The sequence below is a fragment of the Myodes glareolus genome, chromosome 9 (assembly GCF_982192425.1).
Source record: "Myodes glareolus chromosome 9, mMyoGla1.1, whole genome shotgun sequence".
NCBI lineage: Eukaryota > Metazoa > Chordata > Mammalia > Rodentia > Cricetidae > Myodes > Myodes glareolus.
Genome location: NC_142034.1, coordinates 1,613,615 through 1,632,046, shown reverse-complemented (window position 1 = coordinate 1,632,046; position 18,432 = coordinate 1,613,615). Strand labels below are relative to the sequence as shown.

Sequence of the window (18,432 nt, the reverse complement as noted above, 5' to 3'; positions counted from 1 at the left end):
GTTTGATTGTTATAGATGACTATTAACCTGTATTTCTTTATCATCCTAAACAGCTTCCAAGTACTAAAACTTTAAATGCGCTGCATAGGTAAATACCTTAAACAAGAGCAGAAACATACATACAGTATAATAAAAATAATCTTAAATGTGTTTCAATATACAAAAATTCATAGCAATGTAAAATATTTGAGACTAGTGGTTATTCAAAAGTAGACTCAACAATCCACCCTTTTATTCCATCATTTCTATACTGCATCTCCCCTTTTTCTTTCAGAAAGAGATCCCTGCCTGATTCTAATCTTCTTTGCTTAAATTTCTCCCTGACGATGACCAGTAACAATTTTTGTTGTTGTTTTGTTTTATTTTTCAAGATAAGGTTTCTCTGTAGCTTTGGAGCCTGTCCTGGAACTCACTTGCTAGACCGGGCTGGCCTCAAACTTACAGACCTCTGCTTGCCTCTGGCTCCTGAGCGTTGGGAGCGTGCGCCACCACTGCCGGGCAACCAATAACAATTTGTAACCAACCTCCCTAAATGATGACAAACATCCATAACCCACTGAAGGACCAAAAGCCATCACCCCACCTCTTAGGAATGTGGTGGGTGTCATGTTCTCTAGACTGCTTCCTGTTGTCTGGAGGCACTGGCATCTTTAGGGACCCTGGGTTCAAGTCCTGGGGGAGTTAGCTGTTGTCTAGTCTTGGTGTGATGGAAAAATGTATTGCTTATCTGGTGAAGCCTCAGGGCGATTGGTAATGAAAAGTCCTCTGACTATCTTAATACAAAATATACAGCTTTAATAAACAGAAGTAAGACTTACACCAGTTTACACCAGAATCCAAACGATCTGTACAGACGCAGGAGTCAGGTGAGAGAGAGCTAGCGGGAATGTGCTTGCAGTTTTATAGGCAAGCTTTAGCCTAAGGGCGACACCCCCCCAAACAGAACGTGATTGGCTGAACTCCCCTATCATCTCCCCCTTTTTTCTAAAATAAGACAGAACCAAACCAAATACAACTATATACAATAGAAGCAAATAATAAATATAAAGTTACAAACAACAAACAATGTTAAGTAAGAAACATATAACAAAAGTTCTGCTAAACATTCTATCTCAGGGGGTCTAAATAATGTAGATGGTAACTACAACTATCTAATCTTCAACTCCATCAAAGATCTGAGAAGGAAAATAATTTTACTCAAGCAGCCCGGAAGTACAAGTGGGAAACTTCCGAAATGTGCAACAAATGGAAGAGACAACTGAATACCTGGGCAATCACCCAAAGTTTTATATGCAATGTTGAGTCAACCAACTTTGGCTAAGGCCTGATGTAACTGACATGCCATTTTTCAAAGGCAAGAAACCTTTTAGGACTCTCTCATCCTATCTTCGCAAGATACGACAATCCTGCTTTTATCCATTTATGGATATTCTGTAATTCTGTCAGTGGTTGAGGTATGGGCTTTTTCTTTGCCCAAAGGCCAGTTCTGTCAGGAAGAAGACAAGCTCCAGGTGGAGTGTCTTTGGTGCTCAACGTTCTCTCGGGAGTAGAGCGGTGATGCCAGGAGCGATTGTGTCTCACAACTATAGAACTAAGAGTTAGATTAAAGGCCATTTTTCACAGCTCTTCAAAGAGGTTGAAGATTATACTATCTATACTAAGTATGTTCTCTATGCATCTAAATAACCTGATTAGCCTAAATATAAATATAATAAACATATATGACTATGGATTTCTATCTATCTAATTTGAAGACTAAGAGAATGAACAACTGTGCAATGAGTGAGGTCAATCTGGAGTCTGGCTGAAGTATTCTGTGAGGTTGGACCATCTCAGCCAGTAGCCTTGAAACCATTTTGGATGCAGAACTCTGAGGAAACTGCATAGTTGGAGGCTGGGTCACCTGGGCCACCCGTTTTCCTTGGTGTCTGGTCCCCTTGCTCTGGAAACACACAAACTCTCAAAGGTATCTACATATCTGCAACAAAACACGGATGGGCTGTGCATTGTACATAAATCAGCCAAAGTAGATTTTTTTAAATGTTTGAGCAGGTAGAATGTATATCACCTGTTCTGTAGTTTCTCTAGATTTGTTTCTTTATATCTGTAGTCAGGTTTTTCAGGGGTCTTCCCCATCCAACCTGATCTCTATCGACCTTGAATAAATCCACAGCCTTTTATTTCCTGTGGAAACAAAAGTGAAACCTCTTCCCCAGAGCCATACATTTTTTTGACTTCCTTCTTAAAGTTAAGGAGTTCTTCTTCTGACACTGAAATACATTTTTTCTAATAAAAAAGGCTGGAATGAGCTTACCTATTGAAATACAAGGCACTTCTCAGCTTGACAATCATCATATTAGAACAGATTGACCAATCATATTCACGGTTTACAGATCACTTAATTAATATTCCCTCTGTTTATTCCTCCATTTCCTCCCATCACACGGCTGACACGTCTCCATTAACTGATGACCACGAACACCTGGTCTCAATGCTGTCTGAAGTCTCACTTGTCTGAAAGTCTTCAGCTGCTGCTAGAGACTGCTGCTAGATGGAAGGAGCATCCTGGTTGGCTGAGGGAGAGACCCGAGTCATCAGATGCATACACAGGCTCCTTTTCCCGCTAGCTATCAGTTTCTAGGCCTGTAAGGCATTCTTTCCTCTTTTTGTGTTTTTGAGATAGGGTTTCTTTATGTAGACCTGGTTGTCCTGGAACTCACTCTGTAGACCAGGCTGGCCTAGAAATCACAGAGATCCACCTGACTCTGGCTCCCGAGTGCTGGGATTAAAGGCGTGTGTCATCACCACACGGCTATGTAAGGCATTCTTAAACTATTTAGGCTGGTTTATTTCAGCAGCCCCTTCTTCCAATCCCATGTCTCTCAGCAGCTGTTGTGTGCTTATCAGCAATCAAGAAAATTCAGAGTTAATGCAATACCGCTCAGGATGCAGACCCCCTGTGTATATTTCAGCTTTACGTAGCTTATTTTAATATTACTTACTTTTCTTTGTAAAGATTTTATTATTTTTAAACTAGTTTTTCTATGACTTGCTATACCCATTTTATTTTATTTTCTTTCTTAAGCCTGCACACATTTTAAAACACACCACTACCTGTTTTGTTTTTGCTTTTGTTTTCTTTTTCGGGTGAGGTCTGGACCTGCTTTATTGCCTTTCTCCAGCCTTTGTTCTCCTCATGAACAAAACTCAGACTGCCGTGCAGCTTAGAGCATGGCGCATCGGTGGCTCAGGCAGTGGCCAGGAGACACATCTCTGTATCTCAACCCACATGAGAGGCTATGGGACTAGGAAGCCTCATTAGCTCCATTTTTGTGTCGTTTGGAACCTTTTTGGAGCTTTCTCATGCCTTTTTAAAATTTTATTTATTTTATGTACATGGTGCTCTATTTACATGTACACCTGGAAGAGAGAGCATCGTACCCTGTTAGAGATGATCGTGAGCCACCACGTGGGTGCTGGGAATTGAACTCAGGACCTCTGGAATAGCAGCCAGTGCTCTTAATCCCCAAGCCATCTCTCCAGGCCAAGCTTTCTCACGTCTTATGTGGAAATTCATGCCCCACATTGGGCACCATTTGAAGTCAGACTTTTTTGTAGGGACCATGGTTTCCCCAATAATGACACAGAGGTGTCTTCTTAACTATGAATGCCAATAGCTTAGGTCTGTTTCTAACTCGCTCTTATCACTTAAATGAACCCATTTCTGCTTTGTGGCTTCATTACCTCGTCTCTGAATTGTTCATCCTGCTTCCTCTGCATCTCCTGGTGTCTCTGGCTTCTTCTCAGTGTTCTCTCTGCCCAAAAAATCCTGCCTAGCTATCAGCCATTCAGCTTCTTATGAAACCAACCCAAGTGGCATATCTCCGTGAACAAAGAGATTACTCTGCAACATCAGCTATGCTCTGTGGCTGTGATAAAACACCATGACCAAGGAAACTCATAAAAGAAAGGGTTTATTTGGGCTTATGGCTCCAGAGGGCTAAGACCCCATAATGGCTGACACAGGGCAGCAGAGAGGCGGCCGCTGGGACTCACAGGTCTAACTACAAGCGGAATGCAGAGAGGGTAAACTAGAAATGGTTTTAATCTCTCAAAGTCTGGCCCCACCAGACATACCTCCTCCAGCAAGGCCATACCTCCTACGCCTCTCAGATGGCGCCATCAAATATATTCACTCAAGGCTATGGGACACATGCCCTTCAAACCGCAACACCAGACATGGTAGTCCAGCCCCGGCTACATAAAACCATGTCGCGAAAACGGCGGAGAATACTAACAAAAACAGGAAACAGGTTTCTAATGAAAGATTTGTACCCAAAATCTATAAGAAAGCTTTCCACCTGATAGTTTATTTTAGTGTGTGTGTGTGTGTGTGTGTGTGTGTGTGTGTGTGTGTGATACCCATGCCAAGGTGTTCGCATGCAGGTCAGAGGGCACTTGAAAGAGTTACTTCTCTCTCCTTCTATCCCATGGGACCTGGGCTTGGAATTCAGGACCCCGTTTAACAGCAGGTGTTTTTTACCTGATGAACCATCTCACACAAACAAATTTTTAAAAAAAACGTAATTTAAAACATCTTTATAGCTGGGTGGTGGTGGCGGCACACACCTTTAATCCTGGCACTTGGGAGGCAGAGGCCAGCCTGGTCTACAAGAGCTAGTTCCAGGACAGCTAGAGTTGTTACACAGAAAAACCCTGTCTCGGAAAAAAACAAAACAAAACAAACAAAAAAAAAAAACAAAAAAAAACCAACCAGCTTAAAAAAACCTTTCTTAATTAAAGACCTACAGAAATAGTTCAATGTCAGGCTGGATAACTTAATAAAACTTGCTTCCAGAAACAAAGTTTTTAAAAAAGGACTGGGATGCAGTTCAGTGGTAGCCAAGACCTCAGACATTTGCCCAGCGTGTCCTGGCTCACTTCCTGAGTGTTGGGACTACAGGACATAGGTAATTGGGATGTTCCACGTAGTCCTGGCATTTGAACACTCGGTCCTAAGTGGGTGGTGCTCTTTGAGATGAATCAGCAGTTAGGAGCACATCCTGCTTTTTCAGAAGACCAAAGTTTGTTTTCCAATACCCTTGCTTCCTAGCTCACAATCTCCCATCCAGTGCCTTCTTCCAGACTCTTCTGGTACCTGTATGCACACACACGAACACACAGATACATATGCATACACAAAAACCAACAAAATAAATATTTTTTCTCAAAATACTAATGTAGCAAGTCATAGTGATTCATATCTGTAATTTCAGCACTCAGAAGACTTAACTTAGGGCAGCCTGAGCTATATAGTGCTGGGCTATCCTTAGCTACAAAGGGAGGCTGGAGGAGGAGTCTTCAGCTATGCATGGCTTCTGAGATCAGCCTGAACTACAGGCTGTGCTACCCCTGTAAAGGGGCCTAAACAACAGCTACCTGCATGCCCCAAGACCTGGATTCCATCCCAACATGACAAACAGAAAACAGAAAGGGGAAAGGAATCCAGGCATGGCGGTGCATGCCTGAAATCCCAGCAATCAGGAAGGGTTAGTGGGAATATCTGTCGTTCACTCGTTCAAAGTCTTTTTGCGAGCATTGACACCACAGGGCTGGTTTGTGGGATTTGGGACCCCGAGGACAGGCGAAGGAAGAGAAGAGAACTCTCTGGAAGGCAATGCTGCAACTCTGCCACCCCAGGCTTCTGCCCTTTTCCCTGCGTGGTCACTGCTTGTTCTCTGAGCAAATATGCAGCCTGTCTTGGAACACAAAACAGTGCATTTCCTGGGAGGTCATTCTCACTAAGAACCCCCAATGGCATGGACATCAGGCGCCATCCGGGTCCACGGCCCACAGACGCTGGCTAGCTACACATGGGAAGGCCCAGCCCCCTTCATTCTCAGCTCCAGTCTGTTTATGTCTTTTGATATGAGGAACTCGGAGCTGAATGGTCAAGAGGCAGAGGCACTTTATTCAGGGTTCTTGTTTTGGGGCAGACACTCGGGTCTGGAGCTGAGCTCAGCACAGCATGGCCTGTGGGAACCAACAGCCCATGGCAGCAGCTCAGGGAAATCTGCTACAGTAACCTAGTAGGATGCAAGCCAAAGGCAGACCAGGGTAGGGGAAAGTGGCTAAGAGAGGTGGAATCTGAGGAGTCTGTGCTCCAACAGACTTCAGGCTCATTGCTGAAACTGGGCATTGTGGTGCACACCTTTAATCCCAGCACTTGCAAGAAAGAGGCAGGTGGGTCTCTGTGAGTTTGAGGCCGGCCTGGTCTACAGAGAGTTCCATGACAGTCAGGGCTACACAGGGCTACCTTGCCTCCAGAAACTAAAACCAAACCCAAATTGATTATAATTGCATGCATGAGTGTGTGTGTGTGCGTGCATACACACCCCACACACACATACACAAGTGTGCACATACACACACCCGTGCCAGTAGGCATGGTCGGAGGTGTCTTCCTCTATCACTCTCTGCCTTCCTCCCTGTTGGCAGGGTCTCTCTGTGACCTGGGCTCACTGTTTTTTGGCTAGTTTGGTACCCAGCAAGCCCTAGTGAGCCCGTCTCTGTAACCCCGGGTGCACACAACTGGTGCATGTTCAGGGATCCACACGCAGGTGCTCAGCTTACGCTGTATGTACTCTTAATTACTGAGTCTTTCTCCAGCCCCTAAAACTGGATCTCACAAGGATCTCACAAGGAGCCTGATGAAGTGTGACCAAGCAGGCGTCAGTGAGGTACACAAAGCCCACCTGGGGCCAGGCACCCATTGCAGCCAGCTCTGCATTGCCTCTCAGGCACGCTGAAAACTGTCCCTTCCTTCTGCGCCCCCCACCCCCGCCTCCCACTCTGTCCTCAAGAAAACAAGGCCGGAGGGTAAGGTCTCCGAGGATCCCACCAGGAAAGTCCTATATCCACCAGTGAAGACTCCTCCTCAAGGGGCAAGAAGCCGAAGTGAACCAGTGAATCAAGACAGCGGCAACAGAGACGCATTGCTTGCTCCACTGTGTGTGCCCCTGACCCCTGAGGAGCGAGCTGGCGCCCCCAGCTCGAGGCCACATTGTCACAGAGTTCACTGTGCCTCTCACTCTGTCTCATTACCCAGTTCACAGGAGGGCAGCCCTTGGCCATGGTGCTCGGCTTTCCAGTCTGCGCCCCAGGGAGGTGGAAGAGGAATTGAAGGAGGGGCTGTATCTATTCCTCAGCCTTGCACAAGCGGCCCCCACACGGCAGAAGCAAACAGGTCTTTGCCTTCTGGGCATTGCCGGGAGCAAAACAGAGAGGGCGGCTCCGTGCAGAATTTCTGAAATTGGTGTACAGAAGACAGAGAGCCCAAGACCTTTGCTCTTCCTGAGTCCTGTTGCACAGGAGGACTAGGGACCAGATGGGGGTCGTTCTGCGGTGCCTACAGACGGACAGACTCGTACAAAGCAGGAACTGCCTCAGAGGCACTTGAGGGCAGACTGGCTCACCAGTGGAGGACCTATACCTTGGGGCGCAGGACTCAAGGTCCCCTAAAACAGAAATGGAGTCTTGGAAAAGGGTAGTATGTGAATAAAGAATTTATCCAAGGACCAGAGGGGAGGTCTGGGAAGGGGGCCAGTAGGTGACAGAGAAGAGACCAAATGTGTTCCAGAGGAAATAGACACTTGGTGGAGGCTTGGATTCACTGCCAGGTGATCTGCAGGTAAAAGAGATGCAGGAAATGGCGCATGGGTGGGAGACTTGGCCCTCAGTAGTAAGTAGGAGGAGGGACATCTCCACAAAAGCACGAGAAAGGGAGTGCCTGTCCTGAAAGTCACAGCCACACGGAGAACTTTCTAGAAAGCAACATGGCCCTCAGTGTTACAGGATGTGGAGAAGCCAGAGAAGTGGAAGCCCAAAAGCACCCTTGGGAGTTTCTGACCCCAAGGTCACTGGGCAAGAGGGGAGTGCCTGGGTAGATGTGAGCCAAGGCTGTAAAAGGTGGCTCAAGGGCTCACAGGGGTGTGCAACGGACTGGGAGAGAATTTGCAGGGCTGAGTCTAGGGGGTGAAAGATGAACCTGGGGCTCAGAACGTTTGACTCCTCAATAAAGGAGGAAAGGGAAGGGTGGGCAGACTGAGGTCCGGGTCAGGTCAACGGATTGCCAAGTGAGCGGTGCTGGACAGGACGAGTCCGTGAGGTCCACAGGGGATTGTAACCTGGCAAGGGATTAAGAGCCACTCTTAGGGGATCCCCTTGTCTAAAACCTGCAAAGCAGCCCTTATACCTTGACCTTCCCTACCTCCCTGTCCCCCCCCCTCCGCCTGTGATTGATGCACGTGTAACAACTATAAGAGTTTCACTCAGGAGCCAGATGGGACTTAGGTAAGGGACTTAATCTTCTGGAAAATCAGAACTGCAACCTGAATGAGATGGTGCGACCCCAGGACAGCAGACGTTGCAAGAGAAAGGGTCGCGCTGAGTCACATCCTATATCTTTCCTTAGCGAGCTCAGACCCGCACTGGCCAGGTCAGGATTCACTCGCGGAGGGTCCTGAAGTCCAGGGTGTGCAAGACTGGATCTTCAAGGTCGCTGTACACCAAGCGAGGGTCCTCGAAAGGGACCCGTAGGGTCGGAGTCCGGGTCAGGGCCTGCGCAAGACTCTGTGTGCCAGAGGGGAGGGGAACCGGGTGCGCTGGGTGCACATCCGCAAAGCGAGCGCCACACGGGAGAGACCGTCGGGGTTACACCGGGAGGGTTGAGGGCTCGCAACAGGTCCACTGCGCTAAGGCGCAGGGCGGGGACCCTCGGCTCTCCCCATCCTCTGCCGGCCGCCCCCGCCCCCACCCCCTCCCCCTTCGCCGCCGCCGCCGCCCAACGTTGCCGCCGGAAAGTTTGCTAGCGGCTGGCGCGGAGCCGGCGCCGACCCCGATCGCAGCACGGCGGAGACGAGTGGCTGCCAGCTCCCAGACCTGAGCGAGCTCGAGGACCGCGAGACGCCCAGCCCTAGCCCGAGCGACAGAGCACAGTAAGCACTAGGGTCGGGCCCCTTGGGGACGGTCCCAGGCGGTCTGTGGGGCGCTGGATCACGGGCGTGACCAGGGCGCGCAGAGGAGGATAGTGAGGAGCCGGCCCGCGGGCCTGGATGTGGGCCAGCTGTCCTTGGGGTCCTAGGTGTCGCGGTTCTAGCCCCCGTCGACCACCTCAGTTTCCAGCCCGGGGATAAGTCCTACTGTCTGGACGGTCACCTGATCCCTAACCGTCTGTCAGGTTGGAGATCTCAACCTCTCCTCTCTATCCTCCGGGAGCGCAATCCGGGAGCGGCGAGAGAGTGGGCGCAGGTGTGGGTCCTGCTGCCCCACTGAGCGCCTAATGCACTCCGGGCCCACCGCCCCTCCCCCAATGGCTCTCTCATTCCCTCCGATCGATCCGCTTTCCCTTCCTATGTGTCCCTGATGCCCAGGACTCCGGAACAGTGACCCAATCTTTCTGGGATAAGGTGCGGTGCGTAGGCACCCTAGCTCGAGGGTTTTTCTTCCGCGGCTCACAACCGTTCACTTTGACTCCTCCGAGCGCGGGCCACCGCCCGGTGTTCTGCTCCTGCCTCCCCAGCGACCACCTTCCCACTTCAGACCCATGAAGTTCACCTCTTGGCTCTGGCACTCTCCGAGGATCGACCAGAAATACTTTGCTGTCCTTCTGTCTTGGAGACGTGGGAGGGGGAGTCAGAGCTCACCCTGGCGGGTATCTCAGGGCCTGCCCGCCCCCTTTCGGGGGGGAAGGACTCAGGAATTAGGTTTTGTCAACAGCCTGTGGACCCTGATCCTGTCCCTGTCCTAGGTCTATGACCTGGACTAGTTTTTCTGCTTTGACCAAAACCCTCTTCCAGATACTAACTTTACGGATTTCTCAAAGACTTTGCTACCTCTCCGATTTTGGCTCCTAGGGAACCAAGAGCCTCCCCAGTGATACCTCCCTTGGCCGCTGGGCCATCGGTCTTACCCTCAGCCACCTGCAGAGAAAATCGGTGGCTCACTGGCCACACTGCAAACACCCAGGCGTCCTTTGTCCTGCTGGAGCCGGCTGGGAGCAGTGGTGGCATGGGCCAGTGCCAGTCCAGGTAGCTGGTGTGCATAAGCAAGCTCACGCAGTAAAGACAAGACAGGCTGGCGTCTTAGGAATTGGGTCTTGCATCTTCCATATTTCCCTGACAGTTGGACCTCATGAAGTCTGAGACCTGAGAGGGATTTCAGCTGCCTCGTCCAAGAAGGGAGGGCAGTAGGGTCCCTGGTCCATTGTCTCTTCTCCCCATCTGCTCCTTGTCAAGGAGGGTAATAAGGTGGAAAAAGACCTCAGGTCTGCAGCTCCAGCCACAGGAGCAAAGGTGCTGCATCCACACCTGGCTACCTGGCCCCCCTGGGCTAGAACTGCGCTCTCATTGGGTGAATATTTATCAGCGCTGATGGACTCTGTCTGGGTGTCAGGTTTTACCCCCCACCGTGGGGACAGGAGGCCGGCTGCACAGTATAGGCTGAGCAGTCCTGTCCTACAGATGACAAAGCCCTGGGCCATCCAGTGGTCATTCCCCTTCAGAGACAGGAAAAGCATTCCCTGTTGGTCCTGAACTTCACATTTGCTCTTCCCTGGCTTCAGCATGAGGCCCGGATGCTCTCTGCGGAGACCCCCCCGCGTCTCAGCCTTGAGGGACTGAAAATCAGTCTCCACCTCATGGTGTTCCCTAGCTCACCGTCCAGCGAACCGCCTAGAAACTCCTTGTTATTCCCCTACCACCCACAGAAATCCTGACGGATGGTTTCTGGACCCTTTTTCGCTCACCCTCCACAGTCTGTGAGGGAGGAAATCCTCAAGTTTTCTCAGTCTTATTTATTTCTGGGTTTTTGAAGATAGGATCTCACTATGTAGCTCTGACTGTCCCGGACCTCACTGTGTAGACCAGGCTGGCCTCCAGCTCACAGAGAGCCACCTGCCTCTGCCTCCTGGGTGCTGGGATTAAGGGTGAGCGCCCCTCTGCCCTGCTTCAGTCTCATCTCTATGACCCTCTGGGGTATGGGGGTTTGTCCCTGGGCAAGCTGCGCTGAAGGAAGATCTGGGGATGTGAGGGTCCAGGACAACCCATCCCCCCTTCTTTCGTGGCTCGTTTCTCCAGATGAGCCTCAGCATTCCTTTCCTACAGTCAGCCCAGGGAGGTCAGTAGGCGGGCTTCAAAATTCACATTTTATTTTCTTCCCCCCATCCTTTGCCCCGAGACAGGGTTTTTCTGTGCAGCCCTGGCTGTCCTGGAACTCACTCCGTAGACCAGGCTGGCCTCTGCCTCCCGAGCGCTGGGACTGCAGGCTGCTGAGACCACCCAGCTGTTGAACAGTCATGTTTTCAACCAGGGCTATGGAGGGCGACCTGGGCTCTAAGGACTGATGCCCACCCTTGCAGGGCCTTGGACCAGCATCCTTTCTCCCCGTGCCCCTTTCCTGTATTATTATCCGTCTACTCATGCTGGTCATTCCTTGTTATTCAACCCTGAAGCCTTCCCGTCTCTACCCTTCCTTTTTCAGGGCCACTGGAGGACCCCAGCAGCTCTGAGGTGGGGACCAGACATAGTGGGTAAAGGCCCAGTTTCTGGCTTCTCCATTCTGAGCCCACTAGTGACCTGGACAGTAGATGGACAATTTGATCCAAACCAGGAGAGTGAGGCTACATGGTGACCTGGAGATAGGGACACCTGGACTCCTCTTCAGCCGGTTTGCTGTCTTGTCCTTTGCAGGAACCCTATACTCTGTGGGCATTTATTTTGCCCTGAGGGTCAGGTGCCAGAGGCTTAAAACTCCCGGATGTTGTCTCCTGCTAGATTCTACTGACCAAGAGTGAGGCTCAGGAGTCCTATAGTAGGCTATGAGCCAGGTGTGACTGAAGGGGATCAGAAGTACAGGAGTGGCCAGGCGGTGGTGGTGCACGCCTTTAATCCCAGCACTCGGGAGACAGAGGCAGGTGGATCTCTGTGAGTTCGAGGCCAGCCTGGTCTACAAGAGCTAGTGCCAGGACAGGCTCCAAACCTACACAAAGAAACTCTGTTTCAAAAAACAGAAGAAGAAGAAGAAGAAGAAGAAGAAGAAGAAGAAGAAGAAGAAGAAGAAGAAGAAGAAGAAGAAGAAGAAGAAGAAGAAGAAAAGGAGGAGGAGGAGGAGGAGGAGGGCAGGGCAGAAGTGAAGGAAACCCTATCAAGCTGTTGCTTCTAGAACTCAACTGGGCTTACTATAGCAGACTAAAATCCAGGGGTCCCCTTTCCTGGCACCTGGGATCCCTACAAACCCCTCTACCTTAGCCGTGTCCAAGTTCTTCTCTTCTCCCCTTCATCCTCCTCTCTTCCCCACCTCTGTGGAAGGGGACAGGTCTTGCTATAACATAGACCCGGCTGGCCAAGAACTCACTACATAGTCCAGGCTGGCCAAGAACTCACTATATAGACCAGGCTGCTCTTGAACTTTGGGTGGTTCTCCTGCTTCCACCTCCTAAATGCTAGGACTACAGGTCTGTGCCACCATGTCTGGCTCTGTATTGTATAACCTGTCTGTGGGTTCATAGGAGAGAGGCTCACTGCAGGTCTGGGAAGTTCATAGCGCGACCTCTTACCGGCCCTAAGTAGCTCTTCTCTCTCCCACCATGAAAATCATTGGAGCCAGGAAGGGTTCTGAAGCAGCGTGGGACTGATGTGTGTGGTTGCTACTGCTCAGGACCTGTTATTGGTGCTCCCAGGTCCTACAGGCAGCATTAGGCAGAGGTGTCCCTCATCTGGGCCCTGGCAGTAGCTGTGCTAATCTTAAAGGAATGTGCCGCCAGTTTGGTGCCCCAAGTGACCAAGAGGCCCCAGTCTGAGAGCCTGGTACAAAGTTCACAACATTGTATGGACACATTGGTCCTGGGAAAGGGGACATACAGGTAGCAGAGACCATATGAACACAAGCCCCAACACACGCCTGGCCCCTGGCAGTCCAGGAATGGCTCTGGCACAAGGGCCAAGTGTTGATGGGCCTGGGCACGCTACCCTCACCCTCTTTATCTTCAGGTAGATTGTCTGGCCAGTCAACTTTCCAAGGGTTAAGCATAGGTGTGGAGGTCTAGGCCCAGTCAGGGCAACAGAACGAAGGGAAGAGGTGTTGGGGCCACTCTGAGAGATTTGGGTGGTCAGATAGGAAGGCTGACTACTGTCAGTCTTAGGTAACAGGAAAATAGTTGCACATGGTCATCTGTTTCTGAATTGGCACTGGGAGCTACTCATACATCCCCTCCACAAGCCGCAGCTATCAGGAGGCCTTAGGCTTGGTCTTAGGGGACACGATACTCTAGACTTTCTCCAACTCTCTATTTTTATTCTCTGCAGCCTGAGGAGGGGTGTACACACCCCAAGGACCCAGACGTGCGACCCCTGCCAGATGTGGGGGGTGGCTACCCAAGGGCATGCTTCGCACCCAGCTCCACAGTCCCCACCTGCTGTTGCTGCTGCTGTCATGTCTGGTGAGCGCTGTGCACCCCACACCCCGCACGGAGGGCTGCCTGCTCTGCACAGAAGTGCTGATGGCTCCCTGTTCCATCTGTCTTCCTGGTTGCTGGCCCACCGGTCTCCCAGCCGAAAGCACCCTCTGCCCAGGTGATGGACTTCTTGTTCGAGAAGTGGAAGCTTTACGGTGACCAATGCCACCGCAACCTGAGCCTGTTGCCCCCACCCACCGGTGAGTCCCGCCTACAGACTCCTGGGTCTGTGACCCTGCCTCAGTGCACAGTGCAGGAGACCTTCTTCTGGAAATGTGACAGTAACACTCAATGGCTTTTCCATGCCCAGTCATCTGCCCCCAGATACAGGCCAGACAACTGACCTCCAGAGGCAAGAGGCTTCCCCAAGGCTGCACAGTCAGGAGGCAGTAGGGTTGCAGAGCTGCCTCGTGGCTGGCTTCTTGTTCTGCTGTCTTCTCTGCTGCAGGATGCCCCCTCCTCAGCCATCTGACGCCTCTGCTTTCACTGCTCACAGTGGGCAGACAGTGGATAGGGTCACAGGGTGGGTGATGAGAGAGACTGGGTCCATACCACTGTCCAGTGGTCCACACCACTGAGGGAGATGACCAATACCTGGAGGAGAGGGAGGAGGATGTAGAGCTGCAGTTGGGACTCACTTGGCTTGGGCCTGACCGGAGATCAACATCTGGGAAGGAATGTATCACAAGGAGGAGGGGATGGGCTGGAGAGATGGCTCAGAGGTTAAGAGCATTGCCTACTCTTCCAAAGGTCCTGAGTTCAATTCCCAGCAACCACGTGGTGGCTCACAACCATCTGTAATGGGGTCTGGTGCCCTCTTCTGGCCTGCAGGCATACACACAGACAGAATATTGTATACATAATAAATAAATAAATATAAAAAAAAGGAGGAGGGGAAGTGAGATGTGGGACTCACACAGTGAGAACGGGAAAATTATTCTTGCAAGCTGTCCTACGACCCTATGTGCTTATGTGCACACATGTATGCTTCTGTGTGCATGTACCTGTGTATAACACACACATACACACACACACACTAAAATAAATAAAGAAGAAATTTTAGCTAGGTGGTGGTGGTGGCACACGCCTTTAATCCCAGCACTCGGGAAGCAGAGGCAGGCAGATCTCTGTGAGTTTGAGTCCAGCCTGGTCTACAAGAGCTAGTTCCAGGACAGGCTCCAAACCCTGTCTCGAAAAAGAAAATTAATACTAGTTTTGAAAAAAGGCACAGTTTGGGGCACATTAGAGAGGGGAGATCTGGAAGGAAAGGGACCTTGGCAAACTCAAGCGTTGGTTGGGCTGGAGGGAGAGGCGGGTATGGAGTCCAGAAGGCAAAATAACTGGCCAGCGGCTGTGCCTTGTGTCCCACATCAGGGAGGCAGCCTCTTTGGATGCAGGCTCAATGAAGTGATGGTGGTCTGGGGTGGGGGCTTCTGGTCCTGATCCGAGTCCCTCCTTCACCCTCCTTCATCTTCACAGAGCTAGTTTGTAACAGAACCTTCGACAAGTACTCCTGCTGGCCTGACACCCCACCCAATACCACAGCTAACATCTCCTGCCCCTGGTACCTACCTTGGTACCACAAAGGTAACTATGGAGGCCCCGGGAAGCCTAGGGGATGGAGCATAGGGGTGGGCTGACCCCAGCCTTGCACTCACACCCCAGTGCAGCACCGCCTGGTGTTCAAGAGGTGTGGGCCTGACGGGCAGTGGGTGCGAGGGCCGCGGGGGCAGCCATGGCGCAACGCCTCCCAGTGCCAGATGGACGACGAAGAGATCAAGGTCCAGGTCAGCTCTGGAGGGTTTGGGGTGGTATCCCAGTGGGGCTGAGTGGGGCTGAGCCGGGGGATGAGGCCTCGCTCAGCCTCTGGTTTGCAGAAGGAAGAGGCCAAGATGTATAGCAGCTACCAGGTGATGTACACTGTGGGCTACAGCCTGTCCCTGGGGGCTCTGCTCCTTGCCCTGGTCATCCTGCTGGGCCTCAGGTATATTCGCTGTTACTCAGCTCACACCCGCTGTGGTGAAGGGGGGCCGAGGGACAGGGCAGGGGTGGTGCTGACTTGCTATCGCACAGGAAGCTGCACTGCACCCGAAACTACATCCACGGGAACCTGTTTGCTTCCTTTGTGCTCAAGGCTGGCTCTGTGCTGGTCATTGATTGGCTGCTCAGGACACGCTACAGCCAGAAGATTGGAGATGACCTCAGCGTGAGCGTCTGGCTCAGCGATGGGGTGAGCTCAGATCTCTGAGTGGTCGCCAGCCTGTGTAGGGTGGTGGGGTGTCATGGCCTCCAACCATGCCTCCCTTTGCTCAGGCGGTGGCTGGCTGCCGAGTGGCCACGGTGATCATGCAGTACGGCATCATAGCCAACTATTGCTGGCTGTTGGTAGAGGGTGTGTACCTGTACAGCCTGCTGAGCCTCGCCACCTTCCAAGAGAAGAGCTTCTTTTCCCTCTACCTGAGCATTGGCTGGGGTGAGTAGGCTTGTGGGGAGAATGGGGAGGCAAGCTAACCGGGGCCCTGGAACCACAGCTGCTGTCCCCACAGGAGCACCCCTGCTGTTTGTCATCCCCTGGGTGGTGGTCAAGTGTCTGTTTGAGAATGTCCAGTGAGTATGAGTTCATAGGATGGGCTGGGGCAGCTGGGGCCGATGGTGCTGGGCTTTGTAAAGTGACCTGGGGGGGATAGGGAGATGGGCATGAGGGCCACACTTTGGCAAGAGATGTAAATCCAGGGTCTGGAGTTGGGGTTCATTAAAGACTCTCTCTTTTCCTTTCTGGGGGCACTCAGTAGATCCCAGCAGATAGGAGTAGGTGCTGGGGCGTTGCATATATCCCCAAGATGTGAGCAACTGGCCCTTGCAGGTGCTGGACCAGCAATGACAACATGGGCTTCTGGTGGATCTTGCGTATCCCTGTCTTCCTGGCCATATTGGTGAGGAAACAAGTTACTTTGTTGCGCTCAGTGGGAAAAGAGTCACTGGCTTGATTCTCCATTCTCGAGGCAAGGAGGAGACCACATTTTACCTAGAGTTTGGAGGGTGGGTAACCCCAGCACTTATCCAAGAGGCTGTATAGCCTGGGCTCTGGGTCCTTGGCTAGATGCCTGCCAGCCCCAGAACCCCGTGTTCAGGGCTCACTTAGCAACAACCTCGCCTGCAGGGGGACACATGAGCACCATGAGAGACACAGGAAGTTCTCAGGCAGTCCCTAACCTTGGTCTCCCTCATACAGATCAATTTCTTCATCTTTGTCCACATCATTCACCTTCTTGTGGCCAAGCTGCATGCCCGGCAGATGCACTACGCTGACTACAAGTTCCGGTGGGCACGGGCAAAACCCGGGGCCCAGGCCAAAGAGGGTTGGGGTTGGGGGCCAGTGCCTTTGTGGGGAGAGCCCAGGAGCCCCGGCAGGGGAGGGCGCTCAAGATCTGCCCCTGCAGGCTAGCCAGGTCCACGCTGACCCTCATCCCTCTGCTGGGGGTCCATGAGGTGGTCTTTGCCTTTGTGACTGACGAGCACGCCCAGGGCACCCTCCGCTCCACCAAGCTCTTTTTTGACCTCTTCTTCAGTTCCTTCCAGGTGAGTCCCCGCCATACCCCCCATGCCTCGGGCCCAGAGTGTTACCTCTGACCTCCCTCTTTCTCCAGGGTCTGCTGGTGGCTATCCTCTACTGTTTCCTCAACAAGGAGGTAGGTGAGACTGGCTCTAGGATTAGAGCCAAGCGAGAGGCCGGCTATGCCCTAGTATGACCATGCCTTCCTCCCCATTATTATGGTTCATGTGTTGGATGTCAGGTCCCCCCAGGTCCTCAAGGAGTTCAGTGTGTAGGCAATTCCCGCCTTCCCTGGTGACAAACTGCCCTGCTATACCCATTGAGGAGCCTGCCTTGTTTAGGTCTGCTTAGACTGAGGCTGAGCACCTCAGAGTGACCCAGGCAGGACCCTAGCGAGTGATTTGGGATGGCAGAGTGGTCCTACCCACGGTTCTCCTAGGTGCAGGCAGAGCTACTGCGGCGTTGGAGGCGATGGCGAGAAGGCAAAGCCCTTAAGGAGGAACAGATGGCTGGCTGCCGTGGCAACCACACGGCCCCAGCCGAGACTAATCATGGTGAACCCGGTGAGAAACTTCAGCTTGTGAGTGCAGGCAGCCACAATGGGACTGAACCCTCTGTGAAGACCTCCTTTGCCAGCAGTCTCTCAGGGCTGACTGACAGCCCCACCTGAAGCCCCATGGGAGCCCAGCCAGGCTGGATTCAGAAAGGGCCTTAAGGACAGCTCAGAACCAGATGCCTGGCCGAGGCTGGAGAGACAACGCAGCCAGACAACAGCTTGCGCTGTCCACACTCCCTCAGCCTGTCCTGACCCTGGCATAGGCCACACTGATGGAGTGGGGGTTGATATGATGGAGGAGTTATGCTATGAACTGTGGTGTTCCGGTGTGCTGGCATGTCCCATGTGCCCAATGTATGTCCTTCAATAAACAGGTCGAGTAGTAGCTGTTCTGCATATCCTGGACAGCAGGGCTGGAAGCGCCCAGGGAGTGCTGGAGTCTGGGAGGGCTGGAGCCACTGTGCATGGGGACAGGCAGAGAGGGCTAACACAATCCAGGAAACAGTTGTCATCACAGTGGTGCTTTGGGGTGGGGGCTGCTTCCTCCAGGAGCACCCTGAGTCTAAATTGTCCCTTGAGGAAGTGTTTTTGATAAAGGCTCTTGACTCAGCCATGCGAGCAAGCCAGAGCCTTGTTGGGCGGAATGGGACACGTGAAGGACTGAGGTCCACCTCTAGGGTCGTCCCTTGGGTCTGTGCTCTGATGCCTAGCGGAGTTTGAAGACAGGGTGCAGAAGGAGTCAGCCAGGTACCTCTGCTCAAGTTGCTTGTGGTAGAAAATGCAGGACCCTGGGGGAGGGGTGCACACAGCCGG

At 51.9% G+C, this 18,432-nt stretch overlaps 1 protein-coding gene across 3 annotated transcripts; it reads left to right on the top strand.

Moving 5' to 3' along the window:
• The first annotated feature begins 8,842 nt into the window (after positions 1-8,842).
• On the top strand, positions 8,843-18,004 carry Gcgr (glucagon receptor). Of its 3 annotated transcripts, none has more exons than XM_048429318.3 (14): positions 8,843-8,996; positions 13,362-13,495; positions 13,608-13,710; positions 14,990-15,097; positions 15,176-15,297; positions 15,388-15,494; positions 15,584-15,740; positions 15,824-15,983; positions 16,057-16,117; positions 16,374-16,443; positions 16,743-16,831; positions 16,951-17,089; positions 17,158-17,199; positions 17,503-18,004. In XM_048429318.3, exons 2-14 carry the CDS (start codon positions 13,439-13,441, stop codon positions 17,731-17,733), a joined length of 1,446 nt encoding a protein of 481 aa, XP_048285275.3. In that variant the 5' UTR covers positions 8,843-8,996; positions 13,362-13,438; the 3' UTR covers positions 17,734-18,004. The 3 variants fall into 3 exon arrangements, with proteins under 3 accessions (XP_048285275.3, XP_048285271.3, XP_085550382.2); XM_048429314.3 differs by having other exon boundaries at positions 16,042-16,117; XM_085694256.2 differs by lacking the exon at positions 15,176-15,297 and having other exon boundaries at positions 15,374-15,494; positions 16,042-16,117.
• The last annotated feature ends 428 nt before the right edge of the window (positions 18,005-18,432 follow it).